This window comes from Ctenopharyngodon idella, chromosome 23 (assembly GCF_019924925.1).
Source record: "Ctenopharyngodon idella isolate HZGC_01 chromosome 23, HZGC01, whole genome shotgun sequence".
Taxonomy (NCBI): Eukaryota; Metazoa; Chordata; class Actinopteri; order Cypriniformes; family Xenocyprididae; genus Ctenopharyngodon; species Ctenopharyngodon idella.
The window spans coordinates 24,439,129-24,466,666 of record NC_067242.1 but is presented as its reverse complement, the minus strand read 5'-3'; the positions used below and the strand labels follow the sequence as shown (position 1 = coordinate 24,466,666).

At 36.5% G+C, this 27,538-nt stretch overlaps 2 protein-coding genes across 3 annotated transcripts in view; one reads left to right on the top strand and one right to left on the bottom strand.

Annotated features, from left to right (window-relative positions):
- atp6v0a1b (ATPase H+ transporting V0 subunit a1b) overlaps positions 1-9,388 on the bottom strand; it is a 28,519-nt gene extending 19,131 nt beyond the window's left edge. For both annotated transcript variants that reach the window (XM_051882413.1, XM_051882414.1), the window contains exons 1-15: positions 9,297-9,388; positions 7,749-7,928; positions 7,523-7,601; positions 6,009-6,106; positions 5,271-5,399; positions 5,006-5,088; positions 4,040-4,166; positions 2,978-3,060; positions 2,801-2,894; positions 2,432-2,644; positions 2,100-2,250; positions 1,762-1,901; positions 1,172-1,332; positions 920-1,010; positions 73-191 (exon numbers count right to left, since the gene is read on the bottom strand). In XM_051882413.1, coding sequence (XP_051738373.1) covers positions 73-191; positions 920-1,010; positions 1,172-1,332; positions 1,762-1,901; positions 2,100-2,250; positions 2,432-2,644; positions 2,801-2,894; positions 2,978-3,060; positions 4,040-4,166; positions 5,006-5,088; positions 5,271-5,399; positions 6,009-6,106; positions 7,523-7,601; positions 7,749-7,865 — 1,685 coding nt within the window. In that variant the 5' untranslated portion in view covers positions 7,866-7,928; positions 9,297-9,388. The remainder of the gene's footprint in view (positions 1-72; positions 192-919; positions 1,011-1,171; positions 1,333-1,761; positions 1,902-2,099; positions 2,251-2,431; positions 2,645-2,800; positions 2,895-2,977; positions 3,061-4,039; positions 4,167-5,005; positions 5,089-5,270; positions 5,400-6,008; positions 6,107-7,522; positions 7,602-7,748; positions 7,929-9,296) is intronic.
- Positions 9,389-14,520: 5,132 nt separating this feature from the next.
- The window catches only part of cavin1b (caveolae associated protein 1b), a 21,326-nt gene continuing 8,308 nt past the window's right edge, over positions 14,521-27,538 (top strand). The window contains exon 1 of the mRNA XM_051881960.1: positions 14,521-15,340. Within this exon, the coding sequence (XP_051737920.1) occupies positions 14,831-15,340 (510 nt within the window). The 5' untranslated portion in view covers positions 14,521-14,830. The remainder of the gene's footprint in view (positions 15,341-27,538) is intronic.

Here is a 27,538-nt window from a genome sequence, read left to right as displayed (position 1 = left end):
AAAAGCTGCAGTTAGAGCAGTAGATGAAACTCTAGCTGCTCCACACAAACACACATTTGGACACACACTTACAAGTGATTGAAGAGAGACAGCGTGACTCCAAACAACATGTGAATGACACCCAGGATTACAGACATCTTCATCTTAAACGAGTTCAGGAACGTCAGCTTATTTGAGGCAATATTCCAGATCTAACAGAAGAACATTAATAGAACAGCATTATACCAGCATCTCTGTAGTTCACACACGATCTGTTGAAGATAAATGCTTCATTTTACAACTGAGTTTAAAGATGGCTATTAGGGAACTGCATTTTGGTCATTTTTAGTACTAGAAATAAACTATAGGGTAAAAGCACACAAGAAGAGAAGGTCTCATTTGTGCTGTTTGATTTGTTGATCTTTGCACACATGCGTGCATGAAAAATGTTACATTTGTTAGCCATGATACAGTGCTTCACCACACCACAAGCTTGCAAATTGCAGAGTTTTATTCTGAAACTGGCAGCGCATTCATCCATTTGCCAGCAACCTATCAAAATAAAAGCTTGATAGTTTAATGTTTGAAAATTAAGAAATTAAGACATAAATATTAATATTGGAACAAAAAAACAAAAAACCCCATCCCAAATCATTCAGCCCTAAAAGGATTGCTTGCATCCTTTTTTAAATAAATACATTTCCAGCTGAAGTTATTTTTATTTTGCACTCCCCAACAAAATCACCCACTGATTGATTCGTTATTTCCAAATATGGCTTTTCATGTGGTCTGGTGAACACTCCTGCATTTCTTAATATCACAATACTGTATATGTTGCAGAAAAAGTAAATACTGCAGTGTCAGATTTTTCCAATATTGTGCAGCCCTAATGTCTGTGTGTCTAGTGTATGCATGTGATTTTGTGTAATACGGTACATACAGGGTCAATGCCCAGAGGATAGGGGCCACCAAACACGCCAGGAACAGAAGGGTTTAACTGAAGAACTGGGTTAACATCCAGAGTCTCAAATCTACAAACAAACACATACAGTACAAAGACAGAAACAGAAGAATTTCATTTTTGAATTTTGTTATTATTTTCATTTTAAATTCTTTTGATAAAGTAACATTTTACGCCAGTGTTGTTAGATTATATTCAAACTGTTTCACAGACTTAATGTTGTGAACTTACGTCCAGTTTCCCTTAGGGAAAAACATGGGCCGCACACTCCAGCCAGAGCCGAACATGTTGAGGGACTTGGAAAAGCAGTCATTATAAATCAACCCAGTGTACACTGAGAATATCCCCATCAGAAGAATGATATAACGACCTGCAAATATCATGTTAAACATCTACACACACACAAAAGAAGGGAGATGAAAGAAAGAGATATATAATATTAGTATATGACTATGGTTAGACCTTTGATTTTATAAAAAAAAAAATCACAAATAACATCATAAATATTCATACAAATTCAACACCTCTGAATATGACTTTGATTACACTTTGATATCTTGTTATATTATATAATAACATGTTACATACATTGAAATAGGAAGTTAGTTCTGGATATATTGAAAGGATTTTCATTTTTTTAGTCAACTGTATACTGCCTGTGTGCTGAATATATAATATTTTTGTCAATTTTCCCAAAAGAAAAAAATGTGAGTGTAAAAATGTACATTTTAAATCCATTAAAGGTTCATTAACATACACTAACAACACATTTGATTTCAACTAAAAGTTGGATTTTGTAAGAATTATTGATAAGCTGAGACCTCATTGTCACTTTTCTGAGCAAGCAGACGGGTCTCTCTGATGACAAGGTAAAGTGCTGCACATGTCATCAGCACGCCATGACCCATGTCCCCAAACATGACAGCAAACAGGAACGGGAATGTAATAATTGTGTATGGCGCTGCAAGAAACAAAACAGAAACAATACAATCATACAAGAGTTAAAAAACAAACCTATAATATATTGCCTGAGAAAAAGTGGACAACACATTGTTAAACTAAATGGTAAAGGTATGGTTATTTTCAAAATATTATAAAGGTATTTTTTGTAAAAATCTAACAATTCCTTTATAAATGTACTTTAATGCATAAGAAATACCTGGGTTGATCTCTCGGTAGGTTCCGATGCCGTAAGCATCCACAATGTTTTGGAACCCCGAAGTGAACTTGTTGGTCTTGTTGTAAGTAGGTGGAGTCTGTTTGGTCTGCATTCGGTTTAAGATGGAGGGAACTGTGGACCCACTCCGTTCCTACATAAATAAAATTGTGATTAAATTATATATAAGCTTTGAGTCCAAGCTTTTGACTTGTAGTGAATATATGCAAATCATATTGTTTTATAGCTTTCATTTGTGGATTGAATGACTAAAATAAATCATATCTCAGTGGATGAAATCATTATGAATGAATATACAAATGAATATAACTCACCGTTCCCCTCCGCAGAGCGAACTGAATAGAATCGAGGTCAGAAACGGGGCACCAGACCTCAGCGATCAAACATTTCTGTGTAACGTCGATGTTACAGAGGTTCAAAGTGTGATAAATGGCCTTCATCTTCCTCACTTTGATGAACCACACACGTATGGTTTTCGCAGCAGCCTGCAAAACCCTCTGCCTGTGGTCTTCAGTTTGATTCAGTACCTATATGATTAAACACAGCAGATGTGTATAATCAAAGTAAGTAGGGCACTTTATGTTATTTTTGCATGAATTTAATGGTAACAAAATTAAGATGAGAAAAAGAGAACCACAGCTGGACTATAATTATGACTTTATTTAGACAGCATTAGAGCATACCATCTGGAGGTCATCAATGCGGGTGTTGACACCCGCTGCCATTTCTTTCCTCTCCTGAGGGGTCTCAGGGCACGGGTACAGAGATGCACGGAACCTGGAGAGCAGTTTAAAGTGTTTGATTAAAATTACATAAAATTATAATAATAATCAAGGATCAGAAAAGACCCTGCTGCATACCCTTCACAGATCTTCTTCACTCTGTTCTTCAGCTGGTCTCCTTGGAAGAAGATGATAAACACGGATTTGTGCACCTGATCTCCCTGTGACAAACAAAGACCCATGACTTGATCAATATTTTATCACGCTGGTAAATAAAATGTCAAATGCAGACATGCTACTAACTGACTTAAAGGCACACTATGTAGTTTTATTCGCTAGAGGTTGCCGTATTCAAAACAAAGGCGTAGCTTGATGACGAGATTGAGCGTGGATTCATGGGAGATGTGGTCTTCACCTCACAGCCGGTGGAAAAGAATCGGGACTGGACTTGGGTCAAAATCATGTTCATGGATGAGATTATTAACGTTACTGTGAGATGAAGCAGCGCAGGGCCGAGTGTTGTGGGAACACAACAAGGCAGCTGGAGTGATTGCTAATGAGAGACGAGTGCGACTCGAGAGCAGCGGAACTTTTATTATGCCGCAGTCGCTTCTTCCGCTTTTCAGGTCAAGCGTATGTGGGGTAACGGAGAGCTCTTTATCATATTAGATACATTTGAGTGTGTTGAAAATGATGTTATAACGTTACTCTGTGTGTTCGCTCGGTGGTTGCTATGAGACACTTGTTGCACACTGCAGTAAGATAGATCGATATTAGTCATGGTAAAACATTGTACTCATGTTAAATCAAGAAAACGAGATTCAAACAATAAGAACGATTGATAATAATAGTTTTCTGTCTATAAATGTATCCAAACAATAGTTCCCTTGTCTAATAAAACATATAATATATTAAAGCATCTCTGGTGTTTCCATGGTTTCTATAAAATAAAACCGGAAACCGAGGGTAATGCAGGTATGATGTCATTTATAGGCGACGCACAGACATGGTCCGTGTCCAATGTAAAAATGACTTATTTCTCTGAATTTAAACATTCTTGGAAACATCTGGGATAATGTAAGTACACAAGTCAACAAAATATATAACCCTGTTCTAGTGGTTTTTGGATATTTTAATCCAAAAATCTTACATATTGTGCCTTTAATCACAAAATAATTCAGAACAAGAAGAGAGACTGACTGTTGTGGGGTCCTCAAGAGGGTCCTCAATCTCTGCTTGACGTAAAAAGACATTTCCACGGCAGACTCTCCACAGCATCCTTTCAAATGTGGGGATTCTCTCACGGCTTATAACCCCAGCCACAAACCTACAGGGTGCACAAACCAGTATTGTCAGCAGAGTGCACAGAGTGCACTTACTAAAGTCAATGCAAACCTGTTATTTACTCTAATCCTGAATTCCCTTCTAATAATACATTACAAAAGACATTTTGTGTACATACAGTATTGTGATCTCTGTGTACAGTCAAAAGTTTGATAAACAAAAAGTCTTGCCCACAACTGTACAAGAGTACTAACATGAGTTTGTATGCACCAATCCCATTTTTTTCTTTTACAGTAATTCCAGTGAAACAGTAATTTTTTAAATCCTAAACACACAATCATAAACCATTTAGTGATTAAAAAAACTGATAAATATGTTCTGAAACTGAACTCTTAATTCCAAACTATAAAAGTAAATTCTTATAGTCTTTTAAAGTATTAAAACTGAAAAAAAAAAAAATAGTAAAACACTAAATATTATTAATCAATACTAAAATAAAAATATCAGTCTTTCTACAGAACTGATAGTATCAAGTTCTGTACTTCAGTGCTTTCACTGTTGTCAGCTGTGATCAAACTAATAACTTCTCCTATTATGAAAATTACAATAATTTCAAGAAAAGCCTAAATAAGACACATTTTTCAGCAAATCTTGTAGGCTACTTTGTAGTAAAGTGTTTCCATCTGCCTTTACCACATGTGTTGTTTATTAGTAGCATGTGAAATGAATGATATTGGCTTTTCAGTGGCCATAAATGTAGACTGTAATAATAAAATACTTGTAGGGAATTTTTTGTTTTGTTTTTTTTTGGTATCAAAATATTCATTTTTGCAGTGGTATCAAAATTGTTATCAAGAATTGTGAAATTTCACTGGAACTGACCCAAGTCGCAGTGGGGCACCTCGGCCAGCCTCACTGGGGTCTAGCAGGGATGACGATTCTTCCAACAGGTTAGGATCCTCCATCTAAAGAGAGTCCGGTAAAATCATAGGTATGGGTCAAAGATGGTTTAAATGTAATATTTCCAAGTGGCCTTGAAAGATATTTCCACTGTAATGGACCAAAGGGTTAACTAACACCTCAAAAGTCTTTAGTTTTTTTTAGTTTAAACTCTCAATGGTTTGCTTTCACATTGCCAGAGTCAGACCTCATCAAAGAACTGCTGGGTACGTCTGAGGATATGCTTGAGTTCTGTCAGCTCTAGAAAGTTCTTCTTCAGGGCCTCTTGATTAGTGTTGATCTCCTTCAGCTCATTTTCCAGCTTCTCAAAGGTTGCCTGGCAATTAAAGGTATAAATACAAATTAAAATTATAAATATATAAATCGAAAATATAAATTATATTATAAATTTGGTTTTTGGGGTCTACTAGAATAGGTTTTCATGCTTGAATTTTCAAAAAACATTATTTTTCACATATTTCACATTGTTGCTCTCTTCCCAGTCTGTCAGTAACACTCTGGGATGCGTTTCTCGTAAGCTTAAGTAGATCATAGAGCCATTGGCACCAATGGTCTCTACAATCAACTTATGTCACAATGCTTTGAGAAATGCAGCTCTGTCTAGTTCCTGTCTCTATGAAGCCCCTACTTCGGAAAAGTGAAATGAGCTCTGATTGGTCTGCTGAACCAGTGTGTTGTGACTGGTCAACCGCTTCGAGCATGTTTACAAAATGCCACGCCTCTTACCAAAACTTTCAACACACTACTAAAGCAACTCAACCAGGCCTCGTCCCTTGTTTTTTTTTTTTTTTTTGGTTATGCCTTGGATGGGAATTATTTAAATAAACAACATTTTTCAGTAAATGACAGCATTTTTATTTTGACACAATTATTCCATTTAGCTCATACAGTATGTGATTTGAGCAGCATGACAAAGTAAAATTACCTCAAGGTCAATCATATCTCGTGGGAATGGGACTTCAGGATTCTCACCAGTGTCCATAGTTGGAATGTTGGCTTTCTTAATCTCCTTCTCAACAAACCCTGCAGAACATGACACCAGCAGCAATTTACTAGTAATATGTAATAATTTGTTCTCTGTGATTATTTCTCACAGGGTGAAGGGTTAGTTTTTGTGTCTAGTTTAGTGGCGGATCCTGTCATAAGCAATATAGGCCTTGAGCAGCTGCGTTTTATAGCTGACCCCTTCACCACTGCAAAAATTAGTTTAAAAGAGGGCTAAATGTGTGCCGGGTAAAAAGGCACATTTGATTTTATTTTCATCTAATCCACTAGATGGAACAAAAATTCACTGCACCGCTTTCCTAAACATCCACGTTGCACTATGTGTACATTTTGGACATGATCACAGGCAGCAGTGCAAAGACAATTCTCCACTTAGCTGATCTAATTTTGTGTTTTTTAAAAAATGTTCTAGATTTATGTAGCAAATTATAATCATTAAAATTACCACATACAGTATATTTTGATTTTCATTTAATTTTGTTTGTAATTAAATAAACAGTTTTTCAATAACTGAAGAATATGCAAAAGTATGATATTTGGGGTAAAAAGTGCCCCTGCTGCTGGGGTAAATGGCACAATCTTTAACATGATAATAAATAGCTGGCTGACTTTTTCATTTGTTGAGATAAAATGGTTAGATTTAGATGGTTAATATAATTTATTATACCATACAGATAATTTATACCATAGAGATAATGACCATATTTATAATGAAACAATCATATTTAAAAATATGACATTAATCTTACCATATAATAAAATGTCATATTTATTGTTACTACTGTAAAGCCATAATAAATTATTATAAGATCTCTTTCAAGCAGTGCAAGAACATTTATGAATTTTTGTTTTTTATTAAATTTTTCACAAATGTTTACGCAAAACATATTACTTTAGCTAAGTATTTGTATCAGTACCGGGGTCCTTTAGCCCAGTTGTAACATAAATGTATGAGATGGCGAGGGGGGCCTTTTACTTCATAAATTACTTCATAAATTTATATGATTTTTAAACAAAACAAACCACTTTTAAGATTTCTTTCCCACTAAAATGCTCCATCAATGTTCAATAAAAAGATATATATTTTTTTTCTGCAGTCATGCACTATGAGAGCAGTGAAAAGCACAATGTGTGCCTTTTAGCCCCAATGTTCCCTATATAAAAAATCATCAATCACAACGTATAATGTAGTCATTTATCATTTTATATGTACATTTTTCTTACACTTTTTATAATATTTTGGAATTTAACTTCTGTAAGTGATGATTTAGAGTAGTAAACATAAAGGAATATGTGTTCTTTCTATCACACCTGACTTTGTCTATCATTTTAGCCAATCAGAAACGATCTGCAGCTGTAAGTCATTCTCAGGACTCAGGATCGTCACTGGTCTTGGTGTATACAGTATGTGTGTCCATGTGTTAATCCACTCACTGAGCTTCCTGTCCATCTCTTCACAACGTCTCACTTCATTCACAAATTTCCTCTGAAACACGTTCACATCAGGGTTGAGCTGAAAGAAAGAGGTTTGCACTCATTATCAACAGATATGATGAGGACAAAATATGACAGAGGAGTGAGCAGTAAGAAAGAGAGAGAGAGAGAGAGAGAGAGAGAGAGAGAGAGAGAGAGAGAGAGAAAGCAAACTATCTTTACTCACATCTCTGAACTGGACCATTCCCAGCTCTCCCAGTTCACTGACGCAGCAATAGGCCGCTTCAGACTGGAGGAAGAGCTGGGCGAGAGTCATCTCCTCACTGCGGAACAACTCCCCCATGATGCTGCAGGCCACAGGAAGTCACACACGGCTCAGAATTAAATCCCACTGGATACTACAGGTCTGTCAGGAGAACAGAAGGAAATTGTATAAATCAGACAGACAGACAGACAGACAGATAGATAGATAGATAGATAGATAGATAGATAGATATTTTTTGTGGAAAGCGTGATACATTCATGAATATAAAATTCAATGAATAGCATTTATTTGAAATCTTTTGTAATATTATAATTGCCTTCTATAAATGTCTTTACTATCACTTTTGATCAATTTAATGCTGAATAAATGTATTCATTTCTTAATTTCTGATCAAATAAACGCAGCCTTGGTGAGCATTAGAGACTTCTTTGAAAAACATTAAAAAATCTTAATTATTCCAAACTTTTGACCAGTCATTGGCAGTTATTTGAAATTCTTTGAATGTCATTTAATTATAATTATACTACCTTAGATCAAATGCAAACTTCCACAGAATTAACTGAACATTTGACAAATTTATTTCTATGATATCCACAAATTGTTTTGCTGACTGACATAAAACATTGAAAGCAATGACCATTATAATTTCTCGATTGATACAGAAACAGAGACTGCATCTACTCTAATAAAATAATCTGTGGGCTGGGCACAGCATCCCTCGCATCTCAAAGAGCCGATTGGCTGAAAGCTCAGCATCCCTTCTGAATGGCTGATGAACTCAACATCCCTCGCATCTCTGCGAGCTGATTGGCTAAGAACCTCAACGACTTTCGCATCTCTGAGAGCTGATTGGCTGATGCCTCAACACTCCTCACATCTCTGCCGCACTGTCTGTCCTTCAGCTCTGAAGGACGCCATTACGCGCTCTTCTCTGTCTACCCCATGCTAACAATAATTTTAGCAGTTTAATCACATTATATAATATACTAACAAATTCCGGCGCTTGTGAAACGTCTAACACATACATATTGATTTGTAAGATGTTAATTTTGTTTAATAAGGATACAGAGAATAATTATGGCACCATCCCAAAATTAATTATAAATAGACCAGTTAGAGAAATATATAGCTCAAATAGTCGTATTTTCAGCAAAATGATTGAATAAATTAACGCAAGAATGAAACAGTAGCCTAAGTTAATATGCTCGACTGATTAACGCAGATTTCCAATTCACTAATCACTAAAATGCTGTCAGCTGTTCATTTTTCAACACGAATATAACATAACATTGAAGTCATAATCAGAGCAAATATTAGTATATTTATCAACGCTATAGCAGACAGATTAGATAAACCATAGCCTATTCAAGCATCACCACCTCATTTCAGCGGCCACAAATGAAATTATACATCCACTCATTTATAACGTAATATATACATATATAGTGCGTGTTAAAAGTGTGGAGAGAGAAAAAAAATCACAAATATGTAAAAGATAAACGCTCTCACCGTCCTCGATGTCTCAGAGATCACTTCACCTCTGCGATGATGATCAGACGTGCTACGTGACGTCACGCCTGCTGCTGCTACAGGGTCACGTGATTTTTCTCTTTTTTTCTTTACAACAAGACTGATGCTTCCAAAACACGTTAAATGCCATAAGACATTGTATGTTATGTGTACATTTATGTACTGTCTTTTTTGGTCATAATAAAATGTTTATGTATACAACAGTTTATTTTATTTTTAAGTTGGTTGTTCTTATTAACGTGTGCCATTAAAACCAACACTTGGGAACATTGTAGTAGCCTACACTGCATTGGAAAAATGAGAGGTTAAGGGGATAAGATGAATTAGCCTACCATTACTATAGTTCCCCAGATAGCAAGCAATCATTTAAACAATGTTGAGTCGATGTTGATGTGTCAATGCTAATTGCATTGAATTAACGTTGCGAAGTGATGTTGGTTCACTTTTGCAAAAGCAATTAATGTTGAAACAATGGTAAGATTTCAACAACAACAACAAATCAATGGTAATGTGATTGATTGAGTCTACATTACTGTTGTTGAATCAACATTGAAACTAACAAAAATAATCAATTGTAATGCCACTGAATCAGTGTTACACTAACGGATTCTGCATCACTGTTTCCACAACAAATTCCTGACCATTTCAAACCCTTTTAAAATACAAATGACACCTTTCCAGCAGTTGAGTCAATTTATTTTATTTAACAGTTTAACGCAATTAATGACAAAAATATATAAAAGATCATTCATTATTTATTTATTTATTTATTTTATTTTTTTTGGGACAAAATAGGACAAAAGCATTACAACCTTAAAAAATAAAAGTTTCAGAAGACTGATGTCATTATAAATACAAGCGGTCCAACGGTTCAGGTTTTAAAAATCTGGCTTGCATCACACTACTGCCTCTTTTTCTTTGGGTTCTCTGAAATCTGAAAAAGAAAGCATGATAGAGCAAGTCAATTCAGTTGTCATAGTCACATTTAAGATTGTTAATATTCTAAACACAATATGATTCACTTTTTTTTGCTCAACACAAAATATTCTAAGTATGATTATAGTATCATTAAATATATATGTATATATATATATATATATATATATAAAGCACTATGGTAGGGGTGTCCAATTTTTCCATCCGAGTTTATTTCCAGCCCTAATTAAACACACCTGAACCAGCTAATCAAGGTCATTAGAATCAATGAAAACTTCCTGGTGTGTTGGAGCTAAGCTCCTCATGAAGAGGAATAAATACTGAGCTATGGCTATTACCATAAACTATATCTCAGTTCATTTTTATGAAATAGCATTCAAAGTGACAAGTTTATATTGAAGAATAAAAGAGTTTAGGTTTTTTCAATGAAAATTTCTTTAATGCTGCATATTCACCTTATGTAGACCTTAATCTCTTTAAATATTACAAAATAGCCAGGTCAGTCACTTTCTCATAGACACAAGATGTTTTTTTGTGATTGTGTTTCAGTGGGAACAGGCTAAACTGAATGGAGATCAGTTACATTCCTCAAATTCAATAGTGATTCAGGAATATAAATGATTAAAGCACTAATCAGGGAGCAGAAGGTAAAGCAGCATTGCAACAAATCCCATGTCAAATGATTATGCTGTCAACTACAACACAATAATCAATGTCCACATTATCAAAAGGGTGCTTCTCATTTTTTAAATTGTCCATCCTTATCTGCTTTCACTCCTACTAAAGGAAAGAAGGGAAGGGGCGATGCTAGCATTAGTAATGGATGCAAAATTGAGCTATGTGCGAATTGTTACATTCTTGTTCATGTTCATGTCTCTTGCACTTCAAGAAATCTGTTAAATGTTGATAGAACTTTAATCAGGTAATTCATAATAAACATAATTGAAGCAAGATGTGTTTAAGCATGCAGTTAAATGGATGTGTTATTCAAAAACTTTAAAAGCTTTTTGAATTAATGTATCTAATTACAGTCAGTAACAATGCAAATCAAGAGCAAATAGCAAGAATGCAAAACAAAGGAACAGAAATAATAAGGTAGATGCAGCATTGTTTGAAAATGCTCCAGATAAGTCATGTGGTTCAACAAACACTTCTTGTGTATGATGCACCTGTGTTTTCTCTCTAGGAAGCATCATTTAGATTACTGAGAAGTGCACATGCAAAACCAAAATGGCCATTTACCAATCAGTGGCCATTTTCAAACTACAATGGATGCTTTCCAACCATTTTTCAACAGACTTGCTAAAATTATGAAAACCCACCCCTAAACCAAGCCCCCAGTGGATTAGAGCAAATCAGGTAAAGCGTTTAAAAATGCCCATCATGGTTTGAAAACGCCCCACTGATTGGGAAACACCCACTAGTGTTCTGCAGAGATACATACATATGATCTTGTGGTCAACTACAAATCACTGTTAGTTCAATATCATTGCCTCCACCCATGTGTGCTGTCAACTTTCATCAAAATTTCAATGCTGATCCAACACACTTTAAACATTGAAATGTCATTCTCTACCAAAATCACCTTTCTATCTGGATCAAATTTTAGCTCTCTTATTATTTAATTATTTAGCCATACACTCTTAAAAATAAAGGTTTCAAAACAGGGTTTTTGCAGTGATACCAGAAGAACCATTTTTTGTTCCCCAAAGAACCTTTCAGTGCACAAGAAACCTTTTTTTTTCCAAGTGTGAAGAACATTTAAAAAATCTAAAGAACCTTTTTAAGAGTGTTTATAGGAATATCCTACAAACCTTTACTCAGTGTGGTCAGTGTTATCTGATATAGACTGAATGATTCAAGTTTGTGTGCCGGTGTAACAACAAGAGGTAAGAGGGCAGACCTCAGAAGAATGTAGCACAGACTCTGTAATGAACTTCTATATATTTAGAGTCAGGAACTACTGAAGAACCAGAGGTGAGAAACATACATACGCCTGACAAATTCACACTGACCAGCTGAAACAAGCTGCACGTCTTTCCTTGGCGTTGCACAGTAACCTGTGGATTATTAAGGCCATTTAAAGGTATTATGTATTTCAGAATGTACACCTGTTAACTTATAATTTCAAATGATATTTTAGAACTTTATTTAGCACCCGGACAATCAGGCTCTGAAGATGATGAATATACTCTGATGTTTAAATGTATGTTTCGCTGAGATCATTTTTGGAGTCATTCCAAATCCACAAAACCATTTTTCCATGGAAAAGAAATACAGTAATGTTATCATTAATCAAACTCCACTGAATTTTACATTGTTCTCTCTAAAATTGTATATGTCACACATAATTGTATGTCACATTCTATCAGTGAGAGATCAGCTGAATAATACATCCACTCACACGTGTACACACGCAGTGCCCACACGCATAAGAGCTCAAGTTATTTTTGTGAACTCTTCCTTTGGATAGCTACATTTACGTGCTGTGTGGGAAAATGGGCCTTTAGGGAACTGAAAAACCCTGCAGGTCTGGATGACATTCCAGCTCTTGCTGTGTCTGTGCCTGTCTAATACTGTTACACTCTCCAGAACCTCATGTTATCTTCACACATATACAGCACTGTCCCAGATGGTAATTTTATTACTCAGTGTTTGCTAAAAGATATAATGGAGTTTGGAATTGCATTTCATATAAGTATTACCTTTTTCCTACAATTCATCAGGAGGTATAAAAATAGACACAAATGAGACAATGTTGATATACCTTATAATTTACAGCTACACAGTGTAAAATGATTGTGATTAGATCATTTAACTTTGGCAGAATTTGATAAGAAATATTTGAGTTCACTCTTAGAATATTTATTACAGAAATAATATACTTTAAATGAATTAATGCAAAATTATGTAATTTTTTTCAGACACTTAATTGTGTTAATTACAATTAAATGAAAATGTATTATAGTTTAAATTTATATTAAATGAAATTCTAAAGTTTAACTTTAGAGTGCTTTTTTGACTCTAGGATAACATTGTTATATGTAATTTCAGAATTATTTCCATTGCCTTCGAAATATGGTTAAAGGATTAGTTCACTTTCAAATGAAAATTACCCCAAGCTTTACTCACCCTCAAGCTATCCTAGGTGTATATGACTTTCTTCTTTCTGATGAACACAATCAGAGAAATATTAATAAATAATAACACATCCAAGCGTTAGTGAACAGGAACAACGAGTATGAGCTGAAGACATCTACATCCATCCATCATAACTGGCCCCGCTCACTGCCATTAAAAAGCTTGGATGCGTCAGGATATTTATTAATATTTCTCAGATTGTGTTCATCAGAACGAAGAAAGTCATATACACCTAGGATGGCTTGAGGGTGAGTAAATCTTGGGGTAATTTTCATTTGAAAGTGAACTAATCCTTTAAAGTGTACTGCCAATCTTGATGCTGTATACTTTAATGTCATTTTTGTTGAAACTTGTAAAGAATTGCACTTAATTGTATACTTCAAATATAAAAAAAGTATATATATATATATATATATATATATATATATAAATGGACTTGCAGGTAATATAATATTAATGAAATAAGGCCACTTATAAATAATGTTTTAATAGCCTTTTGTGGTTCTGTGTAAGGTTAACTCCCATTACTTTAGGGGTGTAGTATTTGTCATGGTCATGTGATCATGGCAGCCATAATGAGGTGGACCATCCTTATGTAGAATAAAGGTGAATGTGATTTCAAGTACAACATGTTCTTGGATCCACATCTTTGTTGATCCTGGAACAACATTCCAATCAACCAATCAGATTTAGAGTTTATATCAAATTTAGGCTTACAACCAGGGTTAGGTGCTTCTACATTTGTGTTATTCACCTATAATTGGTTTTAGGGATAACTTATGGGTAGGGTTAAGTTTAGGGGTAGGGATAAGGTTAGGACAAAATTTTCGGATAAGAATGTCAACAAAATATGTTGGACATATATTATTTGGCAAAATCAATAAAACAACTTTTTCTAGACCACTGGACTCTTCATTTTTAAATGTAATTTTGACATTGGAAAAAGGTAAGATCTTATTATTTATTTATTTTTTCCTATGGGGTCCCATTGCAGGCCACTGGGTGGAGCACTGCTCTCCAACACACACATGCACACAGACAGCTACACACCGTGCAGGGGGAGTGTCAGTGGGTAAGAGGAAGGCAGCTGGCACGCAGCTGATTTGTCTGGAGGGTTTCACAGGAAAGTGTGGCATTCACGACCCAGCGCTCATGCAGTACAGACCGTCCACAGCCTGCTTGCCAGCCTCTGCTGCTCTGGCCAGATCCCAAACACACTCAGAGAGAGAGAGAGAGAGAGAGAGAGAGAGAGAGAGAGAGAGAGAGAGAGAGAGGGGAGAGCAGATGTGGTTAGTGTGACAGAGGAGGGAACAGTTAGGTGAACTCTAGAGGGGAATCCTGAGAGCAGAAAGAAAGGCGAGTAAGGACACAGAGCTTTCCATTCCTTTTATCCTTTAACATTTCTTTTATTTTACTACATACTTAAGCTTTTAAACATGGAAATGATTGAAGACAGCCATCTGCACCTGGAGGTGCCTGATCCACACAAATCCCTTACTGAGATCTCAGAAGATGAAATCAACCTCCCAGCCTCTGATGATGAAGATGAAGCCATCACTGAGAACAAATCAAAAGATGCTGGTGAGAAAGAAGTGGCAGGTGAGGGAGACAAAGGTGAGATGAATGGAGTAATGGTCCTGGCGCTGCTGGACAAAATCATTGGAGCCGTGGACCAGATCCAGCAGACGCAGGCCGGGCTGGAAGCCCGTCAACGGGAGATGGAGAGATCAGTGACTGGCATCCAGGGGGAACTCACCAAACTGTCCAAGAGCCACACCACCACGGCAAACACGGTTAATAAGATGCTGGAGAAGGTGCGTAAGGTGAGCGTGAATGTGAAGACGGTGCGGGGGAACCTGGAGAAACAGGCCGGGCAGATCAAACGCCTGGAGAGCAACGAGAACGAACTTCTGAAGAGAAGAAACTTCAAAGTCATGATCTACCAGGTGAGGGGTGTGCACACAGACATCAGTTAGGTTTGAGGTTGCTCAGGTTTCAAAGATCAGCGTTTCAATTAAGTATCAAAATGTGTTTCTCTTGAAATTCTCTAGGATAAATAAAAGTGGAGACCAATGAGACAATTGCAATAAGAGTATAGACCTATAAAATTAATGCACAACATAGCTGATTGCTCAGCTCTTGGAGGAAATTGATAAGAAACGTTCATATTGAAATCACTTACTTTAAAATGAATTCACTTCTGACTGCAAATTTCTTTTTACTTTACTTTTTTTTTTTTTTTTTTTTTTTTGCAAATCTGAGAACAGCTTGAGACATTGTTGAGATCTCTTCTTAAACTCCACTATATCTACAAGATTTCTGTTGTCTTTTTCTCAGGAGAAACAAAGTAAAAGTTATTGGTGTCAAGGAGAAACGATTGGGATATCGAAGAGATCTCATTTGTGTTTTTTTCTTTCCATAATTTACAAAGATATTTTGTACAAGACATCACAACTGTGTTTTGTAAAAGTGATTTGCATTATACATTTGTTTACCATAAGAGTATAATGTAAAATGCAGGGTACATCACATGTCACAGTCAGGTAGGGTGTGGCTTTGAGTACAAATGAGTACATCTTACTATTTTTAAATATAACCATTTGTACAGTGGCCCTAAAAAGTCACCATTGCCATTGCATTACATAACAAAATATCAAACCAAACGTCACTTGCTTTACAGAATAAAAACGTAAGCACACTTTTCAAACACTTGAGAAAATTTCTTCATATTAGTGCAGTACACTATTTTTTACAGAAATTTCAGAGTGTAAAATTAAGACTACAAAGATATTTGGTCATGTTTATAGTGAAATGTTCATAGTTAATGCATAAAACTATACCTGTGGTTACTCTGCTAGGACAACTGTGTGAACTGTCCTCATACATCTACTAAAAATCACCAGATGATTAAAAGCCATTGGGCAAAAATTATGAAGAAAAGACGGTAACACTTTTTTTTTGAAGGTGATGTAGTTACATGTTACTACATGTACTTAGTATAGAAATAACAATAAATTATGCATAATTACAAGTAACTAATGCTAAACCAAACCCTGACCCGAACTGTAACTCTATAGTAAATACATGTAGTTAATCAATATTACTCAGTACTTATTTATGTAACATTATTAATGTAACAACGTCACCTTAAAATAAAGTGTCCACGAAAAGATTTCTGAGAAGAAACAACATCTTTACACGTGACATTTTGTTATCTGACATTCAGACATTTTTGAGGTGTGACTTAAGTGAACAAATGCTTTTTTAATCAATCATGTATTATGATTTCTGAAGGAAAAAACTGTGCTAGTGTGAACTGATGTACATACGGCCGCACATACTGTGTGTTAGTAGCTGGGCTACCTGCTGCCTTATAAAAGCAGGATTCTTTTTGATGGCCGCAGAATAAACGAACACTGACATGTTTTTACATGCATTCTCTCTCCAACACGGCAGTCATGCTGGATTAATGTAGAGAAGGTCTCTTTCTTTTTCTCAGAGATGGAAAATACCACAAGCAAAATCCAGAGACTATTTTAAAAGGGTGGGAGTGGTTTGTTAGGGAAAGAGGGAATGGAAGAACATGAACAGAGGGTAAGGACAGAATAGAGGGGAGTGGGAAAAGCAAGAAAAGGGTAGCCTCATGCAAAAATAGTCAGTGAGATTTACTCAGACAGTCTGTCTGTAGTTAGAGGTTTTTCGGCTCTGTAATGCGATGTGTAATAGCTTGCAGCTTTGCACAGTGGTGCAAGAACATTCAGAGTTTCCACACAGTGAGTCAGAATAGGCTGGAGTTGCCCGCCCCACGCACACACAGTTCACTAATTGCTCTTCCCAATATCCTTCCTTCGCTCATCAGAGAGGGAGGGTCAGTCACAATTCCACCCTGTTATTTTGCAAGTGTAGAAAGATCAAATTCCACGCTTTTCATCAACTTGTTCCTTCATTCACTTACTCAATCCCTCTTCTTTTTCTTCTATAGAGAAACATAATCAAATATGCAAATACAGATGTGAATACTTGGTTGATGCATTGTGAGCATGACATTATACAACATGCATTTTTGCTTTATTGTCTCGAGTTGTCAGACTTTTGTCTTTAGTATCAATTGTGGACTATATTGCAGCTTATTTCAAGTGGTACTCACTGCAGAGTCTATGACGGCCAGCTCCGCCTCTCTGGATGTCCAGTGGGGTGGAGAGATAGAGTTGTGGGTAGGGTTAGGGTAGGATTAGGGTGTGGTTGTACATTCGCTCCTCCTCACTAGACGTCTAGTGAGGGAGGAGCTAACGTAAGCTCCACCCATTTGCTCTGCAGTGAGCACGTTCCATCTGACATGCAAACAACCAACCACTGATGGTTTTGTTTTTTTTAAATTAAATATAAAACATATTAAATAAATGGTGGTTTACATTAAATAAATGGTACCAAAATGATATTACAGTTGAATAGAAAATATCAGAAAAAAATGTGTAGCCTTTGTGATAAACAATTTCTGTACATCCAAATTCCTGCTAGTAGATATCTCATTTACTTTCATCAAAGCCACATAATTAAAACTACATTTTTTTTTTTTTTTTTTTTTTTTTGTGATTTGATGGCACAAACCTACAAATCAAGTGACTAGTTCTTCCGTCATAACAGTTGTTGATCTAAATACTGTGGTGGTCAGCAGTTGGCCAAAGCATCTGTTGGCTTAGTTTTTGTGGTGTATTGCAGTGGCAATAGTCTGACACCTGTTGGTGACTTTTTGGTTGATTGAGCATGTTGAATTGGCACTGGAGCCCATCAGTGAGAGAGATTACTCTGATTGGCTGTTCAGCTTAGCGAAACACAAGGAGAAAAACGGAATTGACGAAAGCAAGCATAAGTCAAGAGGACACATACAGATAGGCTGTATTTAAGACAATTTTTTTTTGTGCCCTTCACTTCCTAACTTCATCTTGTTCACTCGCATGTACGTCATTGCTTACGTTGCATGATTGCCCACTACTGGCGGAACCCTTGAAATGTGTTTAAATGGAACGCCCTAAGCCAGTGGTGTCCAATCCTGCTCCTGGAGGACCACCTTCCTGCAGAGTTTAGCTCCAACCCCAATTAAACACATCTGAACCAGCTAATCAAGCTCATATTAGGCATACTAGAAACTTCCAGGCAGGTGTGTTGAGGCAAGTTGGAGCCAAACTCTGCAGGCCAGTGGCCCTCCAGGACCAAGTTTGGACACTCCTGTCCTAAGCCCTTGATCACTGGAATCAGCTGATTTATTATTTACAGTTTTTTTTTTTTCCCTTATGAATTTGTTTTACACACCATTATATAGGCCTGCATATATGCTTGTGCTGTTGGAGAAAAATACAAAATTACGAATGAAAATGATAACAATACAGTAAACTATAACAGTCCGCTTACGGTAGCTACAACTCCGATATCATACACTAGATTTGTGTGGGGTGGGGAAAAATTGAAAGGTTAGTTCACCCAAAAATGAAAATTCTGTCATTAATTACTCACCCTCATTACTCACCCTCATGAAGACCTTCGTTCATCTTCGGAACACAAATTAAGATATTTTTGATAAAATCCGATGGCTCAGTGAGGCCTGCATCGCCAGCAATAACACTCCCTTTTTCAATGCCCATGAAGCTACTAAAAACATATTTAAAACAATTCATGTGACTACAGTGGTTCAACCTTATTATTATAAAATGTCGAGAATACTTTTTGTGTGCCAAAAATAACAAAATAGCAACTTTATTCCACAATATCTAGTGATGGGCGATTTCAAAACACTGCTTCATGAAGCTTCAAAGCTTTACGAATAATTTGTTTCGAATCAGTGGTTCAGAGCGCCAAAATCCCATGATTTCAGTAATCGAGGCTTTGTTACGTCATAAGTGTTTTGAAACTTCAATAGTTCACGTGACTCTGGCAGTTTGATACGCGCTCCGAACCACTGATTCGTTATTCGTTATTGCTGGCGATGCAGGCCTCACTGAGCCATCGATTTTATCAAAAATGTCTTAATTTGTGTTCCGAAGATGAACGAAGGTCTTACGGGTGTGGAACGACATGAGGGTGAGCTGAAGTGTACATATTGAGGGGTCGAGGGTCTGTCCAAATACACTTCCCTCACACACTTGACGAAGTTGAACGCATTTTAAAATGGCGACGGGATTCCTCCGAGTGGAAGTGCTTTGGGAAGTTTGCGAGTGTATGTCTAAAAGTGGAGTTAAATGCAGACCTCACTCTTCTCATTGTATATCCGCAGTCCTTGCTCTTCCGGTTTACCTCTTTGAAAGACAAATACAAACTACTGCCACCTGCTGGTATGGAGAGTTATTTCCTCTCACACAGGTGCAGAATGTACATGGTAGTTGGCCTTTTGCTGTAGTTTTTGTGGTGCGCAACATTTTGGCCCAGATGCAGACAACGTGAGGTGGAAAAACACTAGTCGTTGGCACTAGTTCATTAATGTTGTTTTGAAAAACTGACAGTAGAAGATAGTTATGCTAATGCCTGCTGTAGCACACTTTGTAGCAATGCTGAGAATGTGTTGTGTTATGAATTGCATTCTGACGCATTTTAGAGTGCAACATTGCTTGAAATCAAGCTTCACTTGGTACTATGGAAGCATTTACATTCAAACACTTGCATATAGCATATGTTTCATGCCTAATGCATGTCATATGCAGAGTGCTGAACTCATCAAAGACTTTTCAGCAATGGCATGCAAATCTAACCATTAGATAATTACATGCACATCTGATTTGCATGTTCCACGGGTATGTTGAAATGGTTTATAGGACAAAGAGCAGTCTAATCGTTTGTCTCCTTCAGCACAGTAGGCCAACTTTCCATATTTCATAATTTGTGAAATGTGTCTGACAGACACTCCAGGGTCATGAGTTGTTTAGGGGAGTTTTTGTGTGTCCCTGCCCAGAGGAGACGCCTCTCTCTTCACCCAATTGAGGTCTTCTGTTCCAAGTGAAAAGAATAACAGTTTTCTTTCAGCAAGAACTGTCAAGAAGTGTTGTGGAAGCTACTGGAAGCTTGTCATAATGTAATGTAGTTAGACTACAGCAGAGACAGTAGTAAGTGGAGACGGGCCACTTGTAGAAAAAGCAATAGTATAAATAAAAATGGTCAAAATTGCAACTTTGGTCTTTTCCCTTTCAAGCAGATAGAAGCTGTATTCGTAGTCCTACAAACTAGATGCCTGGGGGTGTCACTGGTTAGTACTGCTGAGTCTTTGCCTTTCTGACCCCCCTATATCATCACAAACATTCATCCTGTCATCTGCTGCTACTACAACTGACTGTCTCTCTGCTAAATCTTGTGCTAACATGCTTTTGACATAATTCATTCTCTCTTCATTATGTGTTTGATATTCACTTGAGTGGGACAAAAGGGTTTTTTTTCAGATCAGTTAGCACCAGCTGAACATTATAGTTGTGTGTGATGTGTTTCAGGTAATAGTAAAAGTACAAATGTCTTGCATCACGTTGTCATAATGTTTTGGATTTTTGGAATTTTTCAATTTTTGCATTCTCTTTATTTATGGAATCTCTTTATATAATGGCAACATTAAAGGATTAGTTCACTTTAAAATGAAAATTACCCCAAGCTTTACTCACCCTCAAGCTATCCTAGGTGTATTTGACTTTTTTCTTTCTGATGAACACAACTGGAGTTATATTAATAAATATCCTGATGCGTTCAAGCTTTATAATGGCAGTGAACTGGAACAGTGAACAACGAGTATGAAGCTCAAGAAAGTGCATCCATCAGTTATAAAAGTACTCCACACAGCTTCGAGGAGTTAATAAAGGCCTTCTGAAGCGAAGCGATGCATTTGTGTAAGTAAAATATCCATATTTAAGTTATAAAGTAAAATATCAGGCTAAAATATCTTCTGTATTCAACTTACGAAGAAAGCCAAAAAAAAACCTAATGGTTCACTGCCGTCATAGAGCTTGGATATTTATTAATATAACTCTGATTGTGTTCATCAGAAAGTGTCAAATACACTTAGGATGGCTTGAGGGTGGGTAAATCTTGTGGTAATTTTCATTTTAAAGTGAACTAATTCTTTAAGTCATGTGTGCAACCCATTTTACTTAATAAGACAGATTTATGAGTGAAAAATTATATTTAGGTGGGACTTTTTAAATTTTTGAGTGAAATTTTCTGTAATTTTTCTCTGTAATTTTTTGTTTATGTGGCACTGGCCGATATGGCAGTTGTCTTGGACTTATACTGACACCTAGTGGTGTGGATGCAGCATTATGCAAATATTTTCAGTTACTGATCCCATTGTAGAAATGTTCTATTGCAGTCAGTCATAATATTTTTTTTTTCTGTTAGCAAAAGAGTCCAAAAACAATAGAGGTTACTAAGAAATAGCATGCAATATTTGTATCTCAACATGTCAGTCCCCATGTGGTGAATTGCTTAACATAGAAAAATGTTGCTTTATGACTAATGCAGAAAAATGCAATTTGAGAAAACATTAACAATTTTTTGTTGTTGTTGGAATAACATGCATAGAATCATGCAAAACTAGGAAGATGTATAATATAATAATAAGGTATGTGAATTAATTTCATATTAAATGTAAAAATAAAACAAATAAAACAAACTAGGAACATGTATTAGGAAAGTAGGTAGGCTAAATAACCTTATTTTTTATTCCCTCCCCTAAAACGAAAAATACAGATTAAATAAATAAATGCTTGATTACCTTTTAAACACTTTTATTGTTGCTTTTTGGGCCCTCTGGGCATGGATATAGAGTGAATTCCAGTTATTCTTCTTCTTCTATTCAGTGAAAGCAGGAAAGGGAATGAGAGAGGAGGGTTGTGTGGTAGGGTGTGGCGTCTTAACAAAGTGGAGCTCATATTTACCGTGCTGATTCATACTTCAGGCATCCTGACTCCTTTAACTCCCCTGTCTCCATCCAGCTCTTTTGCTTCTCATCCCATTTTGCAGCCACTCCGTTCCACCCTCCCAGTATATCATTCATTTATAAACCTGCCAGTACCTTTCACACCCTGATACTCCCTGCCTCCAAAATCTTGACAGCTCATTGGCCTGAACTTCACCTCAAATTGTTGAATACATTTGCTATGACTGTTACTGATAGCTGTTATGTGAGCAGTTTAATAATATAGTAATAAATTATGCAAGCAAATTAATTTCACATTAAACGTAAAAATGAAACAAATAGCCTAATATACATAAATATAAAAAAATAAATGAAAAAATCTAAAAAAGAATTCAAGCAATAACAATTTTATTACTGATTATTCTTCAGCTCAGATGTCCAACACGTATGCGCAGGCGCGCAGTTTCCATGTTGACTTTTAATAGACATAATGATTTTTAGACTGAACAAACTTTATTATTATTATTATGAATGTTTAAAACTGTTGTGCTGCTTAATATTTTTGTTGAAATTGTAATACATTTCCACCCCAGAATTCTTTTATGAATAAAAAGTTCAAAAACATAGTAAATGTCTTTGCTGTCACTTTTGATCAATTTATTCCATCCTTGCTAAATAAAAGTATTAATTTCTTTTAAAAAAAACATACTTTTTAATATATGTAGGCCTATGCACTATACATGGTTTATTAAATCATGCACATTATACATGGTCATAGCTATAATGGCCAACATATTAACACAAGACAATTCACTGTATAATGCATATTGTACAAAACAAGGAAGACTCCGGCCATTTTGCCCGATACTTTGAATGTTCAGTTTGAAGCACTGAACTGTGGTTGGTTAGTTTCAGTCTCTTCCTGTCTAATAAGTGGATCTCGTTCAGAATAGGCTGCATTGACCAGCATTTATGTCAAAAGTCCATGAGCTAAAATCTAAAATATTTAAATTATGTTCATAAATTCTCAACCTGGATGTGTAGCAATAGTTTGAGATGAAGACATTTTGGTATCACAGAGATATTTAAAGCAAGTAGATATGTGTGAGATATTACAAGGAAAAGCTTGGATCTTTTCCACCTTATAGAGACTGGAATGCTTAAGCGTATCATGTAACTTAAATAATCAACACTGGTCACATAGTGGAGTAAGTTGATAACTAGTGTATTTTATCTGCCCATTACATTGGTAGACCATATATGGCAAAGTCACAGAAATACTCTCGTTGTCTACGTCATGTAGAAAAGCCCATTTGCCTTATGTCACTTTGGAAGCAACTTCAGCGAGGCAGGGGCTTTCTCCACTGACCGAAGAGAAAGAGAGAGACTAGGAAAACAAGAGAATTAGAGGAAAAGTGTGTGAAACAGACAGTAAGAAGCATGCAGGGTGAAGTTATGAGAACAGAAAGACATCTGGGCTTTTGAAACACAACTAGCACACACACATCTGTGAGAAGGGAAGGAAAGGCACTAGGGGTTGCTATAAATAGGACCTGGTGCATAGTTGTTTGATTATGAGAGGGAGAGGGCTCATGGACGAGGCTGGGTTATTCTCTGTAATTGATCTGGAGCAGACGCTCAGAAAGCATCATGTCCAGCTGAAGGGAACAGCAGAATGAATGACTATATCCACTGCTGGCTCGGCCCAGTGCTGTGTGTTTTTTTGATTTCTTTCTGTGCAGTTAATCTTCAGGCGGGCATGAGGCGAAGCAGCATGACTCTGGCTTTTGGCCCATGTTTGTCAGTTTGGCATAGGCTTTATCTTGTTTGCTCTTGATCTCCTACCCTCCATCTTTTTCCTTCTTTTCAGGATTTTTTGAAACTGTAAGAACAACAAGCTACTTGTAATTTAAAGTAGTTCAACTGGAGTTTAGTTATAGTTAACTTAATTACAAAAAACAAGCAACAAAAAACCCTTGTAAAAAGTACACTTCAGCATACTTTAACTTATTATAAGTACTTATTTAAGATGCACACCAGTACTGTTTTTCTTTCTTGTGAACATTTATAAAAGCTAATTGAACTAAAGCCTAATCCTGGCTTAGGCTAAGCCCTGTCTGTGAAACCGGGCATAAACTCGCAATTGACCCTTCACCGGAAGTTTGATTAACAGGCGATCTAACCAATCATAACGCCGAATCTGCCATTTTGTCCGGCAAAGCAATCAGGGGAGTTAGTAGATTAACGTTAGTGGACTTGAACTTGAAAAATTATGTGTACTGACATCTTTCTGTGGTAGAAATGTGGTTCATTCATGTTTATTTGATAATATAAATTGACTAGTAAGAGGAGACGATTGGTTCACGAGCCGCTTGATCTGAGAAAATGTGAAATTTGAGACTTTGTTTCATATCAAAAGTAACCTGCTCTGTCTTGTCTGTCGATACGTTGTCAGTGTCCTCTTTGCATCATCTGGAGAACATGACGTGTGGCGTGAGTGCGGCATGGCTTTTCGGACATAGCAACAGTAACTAAAGGAGGCGGGTCTTTGCAAATGGTCAATTGTGAGATATAAAGTCAGAATTGCGAGATATAAATTTACAATTGCGAAAAACAAAGTCAGAATTGTGAGATATAATTACGAGAAATTCTGACTTAACACGTGATTAACATGTGATTGCGAGTTTATATCACAATTTTGAGAAAAGAAGTGAGAATTGCAAGATATAAACTCGCAACTGCTAGAAAAAAAGTCAGAATTGCGAATTTCACAATTCTGACTTCTTTTCTCAGAATTAAACTCGCATTCACGTGTTAATCGTGTGTTAAGTCAGAATTGTGAGAAAAAATGTCAGAATTGCGAGATATAAACTGAGCTGCTTTCACTGTACTGAAAAATAAGTAATTTAGTAGTATTGCTACTTTTGGTCAGTTATTACCCTGCAGTGGTTCTTATTTAAGATGAATGATGGTCATAGTGGGCCTACACAGAGGTGGCATTCATCTTAATTATACAAGACACTACCCCCATTGTATAAACAGTAACAGAATTTGTGGATTGGTGTATTTACAGTGTTAAGTTTTGGGAGTCAAAACATGTTTACAGTGGTTGCTAGTTATATCTCACTTTGCCTTTGGTATTTCCTATTTTGGACCAAAGAAATAGTAACAATTGTATATGTATTATTATTTGCCAATAGTATGATATTTTGACAAAGGTAATCCTTTTGTGTTTGAATTTTAAAGCCTCTGTATTCATTGTCAAAGTTTAGCATTTGGTGCAGAGCAAAAAAAGTTTGTAAAAATAAGAAACAGAAATCTGAATCAGTATTTTGCTGTGGGGAGCATTTGGTACATTACTACGGCTGTACAGAGAGGATGTGCTGATGTTCCACACAGTCATAAATCTCTGTGTAAACACAAACCTCTCTCCTCCATTGTTATTGGAAAGAGTAACTCAGCAGCACCATGGCAACCATGATCGTGGTGCCAGACAGTGCTCTAAATCAGCGGGCAGAACGAACCAACTGCGATTGCATGTTCTGAATAACAAGCTCTTTTTTTTTCTTACTGTACTGCATATGGGAAAACGTCAGTTTAAGAAATGGGTTACAGCGCACCACTGACTGGAAACCGCCTGCTTTGCTTATAAAACTCAACATGGCAACAAACGCATGAGTTGCTCCATGTGCCATGCCTTAAACCTTTAGGAAACATTTTTGAACAGTCTGTTGTTGATGAATATGAAAATAAAGAATTGCTTTGTGAGCTCCAGATGCTCTATGCCAATGTTAACTTGAGCAGCGTGTTCCAATGGACTCCGGCCAGATCTGCCATTTTATAGAATGAGTGATTTCCTAAAGTTTACACAGAACTCCACATGGATGTGAATCTTCAAGGACAGCCGCAATTGCTAAGCACACAGTTGCCACAGTTGTCTTGATGGTCACCATGAGGATATTGTTGTGGGGTTGCCATGGAAATGCCCAGTGTTTATGACATCAAACAGTTTAATTTGGTGTTGTAACAGTTGAAAAGCCTTGCAGCTTCTCTCTATCTCAACAACAGCCTCTGATTCATCAAACAATATTCCCTGCAGGGAAAGCCAGCATACCATCACTTTATATAGTCAAATCTCTCTCTCTCTCTCTCTCTCTCTCTCTCTCTCTCTCTTTGAAACATTAAATAACTCAGCAAAAGAACAGCTGAAAAGAATATACTCTGCCCACACAAATAGTTTCCAATTTTTCTCTCCTTCTGTTCCTCCATTAACACGATAAGGGAGGATTATCATGATAAAGAACAAAGAGTTCAGACTTCGAATTCAGTCTTTGTTCTGTTTGTTAAATGCTGAAGCAGTGGAGGCTACAGTTACAGAGCCGCAGTCCTTGGACTGCATTTTTAAGATCTGTTTTTTCGTTTTGGTCCATCAGATCACAAGTGTATGACACTAAATACAGGTGTATACCACTTCCAGAGGTAGTCGAAAATGCATTGAAACGAATTGCTTTCATAGTGTAAACGCTCATGTGGTCAAATGCATTTGAACAGCCACAAAAAGACCTACTCTCCACCTAAATATTATGGGAAGCCAGACAGGATTTAAACTTTCTTTCTTTCTTTCTTTCTTTCTTTACCAGAATTTAAATCTTTTTTTTTTTTTTTTTTTTTTTTCCCATTTTGGCTACTATTGCATTAGAATGGAAGGGTGGTCAAAAATCCTGATCCTGGAAGGCTGCTTTCCTACAGAGTTTAGCTCCAACCCTTATTAAAACCCCAGAACCAGCTTTAGGATTACTAGAAACTTCCAGGCTCGTGTGTTAAAGCAGGATGGAGACAAACTTGCAGGAAACAGTATTTGGAAGCCTCAATTATATTTACGAGCTCATATAGAGGGGAATATTAATGAAAATATACATAAGGGAAACTGCTGAGATGCTTTTTTTCTTTCTTTCTGCTTAAGAATTTGATACTAAAAATGTCACTTTTGTGTGTTCTTATGTTTTTTATGTGTGAAACTAAATCTTACCAAGCCATTTGTGCTCCACAAACACATTCACATACACATTCCACAGCAACTCCCTATCCTGGTGTTCCATGTTTCCATTTCCTGTCATGACGAAGTTATGCAACATGTCCGGAGGATTCCCTTCCACACATCCAGTGCTATATTCTTGGGAAAACCCCACACCCACTCATTTTCCCTCTGCTCTGACCCTGTGCTGGAGTTTGTGGGTGTGGTGGCTGGCTTTGAATGGAA